Source organism: Octopus bimaculoides, chromosome 28 (assembly GCF_001194135.2).
Source record: "Octopus bimaculoides isolate UCB-OBI-ISO-001 chromosome 28, ASM119413v2, whole genome shotgun sequence".
Classification (NCBI taxonomy): domain Eukaryota; kingdom Metazoa; phylum Mollusca; class Cephalopoda; order Octopoda; family Octopodidae; genus Octopus; species Octopus bimaculoides.
The window spans coordinates 15,629,277-15,635,320 of NC_069008.1; the positions used below are offsets into that span (position 1 = coordinate 15,629,277).

At 34.5% G+C, this 6,044-nt stretch overlaps 1 protein-coding gene across 1 annotated transcript in view; it reads right to left on the reverse strand.

The window, feature by feature from the left end:
• Nucleotides 1-1,571: 1,571 nt before the first annotated feature.
• Nucleotides 1,572-6,044, reverse strand: part of LOC106877433 (zinc finger protein 208) — a 31,118-nt gene continuing 26,645 nt past the window's right edge. The window contains exon 4 of the mRNA XM_052977428.1: nucleotides 1,572-3,522. Coding sequence (XP_052833388.1) covers nucleotides 2,081-3,522 — 1,442 coding nt within the window. The 3' untranslated portion in view covers nucleotides 1,572-2,080. The remainder of the gene's footprint in view (nucleotides 3,523-6,044) is intronic.

Sequence of the window (6,044 nt, forward strand, 5' to 3'; positions counted from 1 at the left end):
TGGCCAACAAATTCTTTAATTAATTTTTTTAACCATATAGTTTGAAACTTTGTATACTGGAAGAATATCTCATACAAACCATGGTTTGCTTCGAACATTTTTGGCAAAATTTCGTATTGCAGAGTTGTCGATTTTGGGAAATCTTAGCCAATCAACGATGTGTATTCAGTTGAAGACAGCTGCTGCTGTTTGCGAGTGATAGAAGAGGAACAACTTCCGGGTCAACTCTACTAAAGTTTGCATATTGCAAATTTTCTTCTTTTTTGTTCTCACCTCGGAGTAACTAATAAAGATATAGAGCTACGGGTACACAGCCATCTCTGTTGGTGTAGACGTGTATGTAGTTTCAAAATGGGATTTATTCCATCTCATGCAGATTTTTTAGTTGATTTTTTAAAAACTAAACCCTTTAAAACTTCAGATACTGGTAGAATGTGTCACGTAGAACAGCGTTTACTCTTAATGAATTTAACAAAATTTTCCTCATTTTGGAAATTATTTCCTGTTAAAGTTGTGTCTGGGTAATATTTAACCAATCAATGATGTGTATTCAGTTGAAGAAAATTATTGCTGCTGTTTGCGAACAACTTCCGGGTCCATTGACAAAACGATGAATCTTCAACAAGAAAATTTAAACTAAAAATCACCCCCCAACAAAACTCTTCTTTTATAACCAGAGATTGTTTTTATAGCAACACATCTGAGAATGTGTCCATTTATCTATTTATTTAATCAAAATAAGCAACAGGATATCTAGAAGTAATGCAGTATAACTATTTCAAGTGGTTCCATTTAAGTGAACAATGCAATCATTACATCAATTTAAATGCAGGGCTATCCTCAGCTGCATAAAGAGATACATAGAAATTTTTTTAATCAGTTGGACACATTTGTATAATTTTACTTAAATACTCTAATACGGTAAGAAGACAAATTTGATGCTGTTGTCTCTTCAGCTTAGAAATTTCTAAGACATCAGGGAAAAAATTTGTTTGGGTCAAAGCTTGTCACGGACTTTGGTTCAGTTTTAATTTATTAGTCTTTATTGAATCTAAGACTAGAGAATAGTATCTGTTCGGAAAGGGCATGAGGGAGATGAGAGAATCATAGTGGGTATAGCCATAAAACTTGCCAAGATTATTTTGAAGTATATATATATATATATATTTATTATATATATACACACACACACACATTGATAATAGGCAGCATTTACAGTGATGATGGCCAAATTTGTGTTTGATAAGTGCCAATACACGAAACTCTCAGCTTTTGACTTACTCTCTAACTTCTACTCATCACTGACTCTCCAACTTCTGCCGATAATATATATATATATATATATATGTGAAGAAAAATCTCATCACGCAACTGAACCAATAAAAGAGCTTCTACCTGGTTGGCTAACACGCTAAAAATAGCAGCCAACACATCCCCCTACCTAAATCGCATGCTCATTCTACGTAATGTCCTAGATTACCCCAAAATCTTTGATGATAGGTTTGCTGAATCAGGGTTGATTTGCATTTTGTCTATTTAATGAAAAGAATCATAACCTGGACTCTTGGAAATTTATCTCTGTAAAGTTTAATTCAAAGAAACTATTCTTCAGAAACAAACAAGGAAAAAGTCTCCTCTGTTCTGCAATTGGCGGTCATTGTTTACAATATTACAGTGTATGAAAACAATCAAGACTTTTCTTATTGTATAACATATTTAATATGTGAAGCGTTTAAAAGATAATACATATATATATACAGAAATTTAAGGATGTGATATTCACCACAGAATAATGTGTGGGGTTGTCAAGCAGAAGAGTTTAAATATAGGGGTTCTTACACCATTGAAAGGAATCTGCACTCGTAGTTGTGGAGCAAAGAGAGGTAAAAATTGCACAAAGGAAAGAAGAAAAATATAAACGTTTTAAAATACTTTCGTCATATCTTCCATTGCAGGAAGCGCAGGAATATTAAAAATTCATACCAAATAAACTGTTTTTCATTTCTCTCCTTCATGAATACATTTGTGGTTTCATGAATTACAATTTTGAGACCAAGATATAACAATGATATGGTTACTCTCAAGTATGAATATATCTGTGTCTAGTTACGTGACTACTGTGAGAGAATGATTTACCACAGATATCACAATGATATGGTTTCTCTCCTGTATGAGTACGTTTGTGTCCAGTTAACTGAATATTTTGAGAGAATGATTTACCACAGATATCACAGTGATATGGTTTCTCTCCCGTATGAATATGTTTATGTATTGTTAAGACACAACTGTGAGAGAATGATTTACCACAGATATCACAATGATATGGTTTCTCTCCAGTATGAATACGTCTGTGCTTAGTTAATGTACTACTATCAGAGAATGATTTACCACAGATATCACAGTGGTATGGTTTCTCTCCTGTATGAATACGTTTATGTGCAATTAAGACACAATTAAGAGAGAATGATTTACCACAGATATCACAGTGATATGGTTTCTCTCCTGTATGAATATCTTTGTGTGTAGTTAAGTGAATACGTTGAGAGAATGATTTACCACAGATATCACAGTGATAAGGTTTCTCTCCTGTATGAATACGTTTGTGTATAGTTAAGACACATCTATGAGAGAATGATTTACCACAGATATCACAATGATATGGTTTCTCTCCAGTATGAGTACGTTTGTGCTTAGTTAATGTACTACTATCAGAGAATGATTTACCACAGATATCACAGTGATATGGTTTCTCCCCTGTATGAATACGTTTATGTGCAGTTAAGACACAATTAAGAGAGAATGATTTACCACAGATATCACAATGATATGGCTTCTCTCCTGTATGAGTACGTTTATGTTTAGTTAAGATAGAACCACGAGAGAATGATTTACTACAGACATCACAATGATATGGTCCTTTTTCTGTATGAATACGTTTGTGTTTAGATAAGTTACTACTGTTAGAGAATGATTTATCACAGATATCACATTGATATGGTTTCTCTCCTGTATGAATACGTTTGTGACTAGATAAGTTACTACTGTTGGAGAATGATTTACCACAGATATCACATTGATATGGTTTCTCTCCTGTATGAATACGTTTGTGACTAGATAAGTTACTATTGTTCGAGAATGATTTACCACAGATATCACATTGATATGGTTTCTCTCCTGCATGAATACGTTTGTGACTAGGTAAGTTACTACTGTTGGAGAATGATTTACCACAGATATCACAAGGATATAGTTTTTCACCTGTATGAATACGTTTATGTTTAGTTAAGACCCAACTATGAGAGAATGATTTACCACAGATTTCACAAGGATATGGTTTCTCTCCTGTATGAATACGTTTGTGTCTACATAACTGACTACTGTTAGAGAATGATTTACCACAGATATCACAATGATATAGTTTCTCTCCTGTGTGAATATATTTGTGTACAGTTAAGTTACTATTTTGAGAGAATGATTTACCACAGATATCACAAGGATATGGTTTCTCTCCTGTATGAATACGTTTGTGCATAATTAGGTTATATTCTTTAAAAGAAGGACTTTCTACAGATATCAGTCATATGACCCTATCTCTTTTATCATGTGTTGAGAGGAAATCTATTCTACAATTTTCTCATTCTTTTCCATCACTTTCTCTTTCAGATCCCAGTTTATGCATTTTTCTTGCTTTTTCTTCTTGTATTTTATGCCTTACAAACACTTTTACTGCTCTATTTCTATCCAGTGTTACCCTTTTTTAGCAACACTTGCATAAATTTATCTAACTTTAATTAGTACATGGGCACCTCTTCTTGACGCTCCAGTGAGTGATGTTCACAAATTTTGTGAATAATATTATTTCAGAGCAAACGTTTCACAGGAATTCTACCAGAAATTCATAGAAAGAATCTAATACATCGTTTTCATATAAAAGTTTCCCTCAGCTTTTAAAACATGGTAGATATTGAGGTCTCTTCTGTTATGTCAGCATCATTTGATGTTCTGAAATTATAGAGAAACAACAGTGTAAGATGTAGAGGCTAATGAAAAAATAGATTCATTTCTATTGAGATAATCTGTAGAAATAAACATTTATCTTAACAACTGAGCTGGATGCTGACAGCTCCATAAAGAATGGCCAATCTTTAAATGTAGATTGAAGATGTGGAAGTGGAACATCCAGGAAGACAGGGTATAAAGTTCTGAAGAACCTTTCAGGTGAGATGACAAAGGGACAAAATTCCTGGCGACTTGCTCTACTCAAGATCTGCAGTCCATACCAAGAGTGTTAAGACATATCCCTCTGGAGGCAAAAAGCACTTGTGGCCATTCCCCGTAGAAGCAGCCTTGTAAAAGTGCTGTCATGTTAATGGGTCCATGTTATGTCATGTATAAGTACCCATGCATCTTCACAGTGCCCATGTGGTGCCATATAAAAGCACCCTGCACAATATGAAGTGGTTGGCACTACAGAAAGCATCCTGTAGAAATCAGGAGAAATCAATGGGAGTCTGCTACAGCTTTCCAGCCCTGGTCAAACCATCCAACCCATTCCAGCATGGACAATGGACATTAAATGATGACGAACATGTTACTTTAGCAAAATTTATTTTACAGAATCTTGTGTGATGCTGATATATTTGTAATCTAAACTGACACCTTCACATTGTGTAATAGTTTTAAAATAAAACAACAGAATTATGGACACTAACATTAGTCTTTCTCCAGAAATATAATTTGTCATTGTTGTTTAGATCAGGTCATTTCTGACAGAGCAGATATGTGATTATAGACATTCCATCCATGAAAATCCTGTCTCTTTGTATAGTGTTGAATATCTGACACCAACTCGGCTGAAACCGCCTCTGAATCTGTAGTATAAATGTCTTGATTTCTTAAGTTTTGAATTAAAATCTTCCACCAGACCATAGTTACAATTTATGTTCCTAACACCAGCTTAATGATAAATAAGTTATTTAATTAAATTCTTTGTTATATTTAAAATTAATTGAAAGGAACACAGAGCATCTCCAAATAAATACGGTAACAAAAAGGGTTAAAGGAAATAAATATATTTATTCTGATAAAAACTCTAATTTGGTACAGATTGATGAAGCACTTGACCATGCATAGAAGAAACACACACACACAGTGAATTTTATAGATATAGATGAAAACAATGACCTCTGCAGGAAAACGGAAGTTATTGATGCACGAAATGAGATGCGTGAATAGTTATTCAAGATCTCTTAATTTGTTTTGTTACAGATGTTGATCAAGATATGATGGAAATAAATCATCATTTTTGGAAATTTTGATATACTACTGTAATTACCTCGGGTTTCTATGGCAAAATACACTTTTTTAAGGACAATTTACTGTCATAGGATATAGATTTTTCATTTAGAAACAGATTTTTTACAGGAATAAAAAATTAAAACAAAACTATAAAAGATCAAACTCCCTCCCCACCCATCTTCTACTGCTTAATCCCACCTAACCATTTTCTTTCTTTCTTTGCTTCATTGGTGAAGTAGTTCCATTTTATTATCTCTGCTGATGACCTTGCTCTCATAGCTGAATCACTACCAGAACTAGAGAAGAAATTTCTGAAATTGAAGGGCCTTAGTCAATGTTGCAAAATCCAGAGTCCTAGTAAGTAGGAAGGCAAACAAATCACAAACTCCTTCAGGTGGATGGCCCTGCTCAATCTGTAGAAAACATTGAAACTCCATTAGATGTCCCAAGTGTAAGCTATAGATGCATAAGAGGTGCAGCAACATCCTAGGACGGTTAACCAGGATGATAGCTTTTGTGTGCGGCAGATGCACAGGGGCAATAAACACCAAAGATGCTCAGAAAACAGATTCCATCACATGCCAGGGGGAGAAACTAGAAATAGTTGATAGCTTCCACTACCTAAGTGACCAAGTCTGTAGTGGGGGGTGGATGCCCTGAGAGCATTGCCAGTAGAATAAGAATAGCCTGGGCAAAACTCAGAAAGCTCCTACCTCTGCTGGTGACAAAAGGCCTCTCGCTCAGAG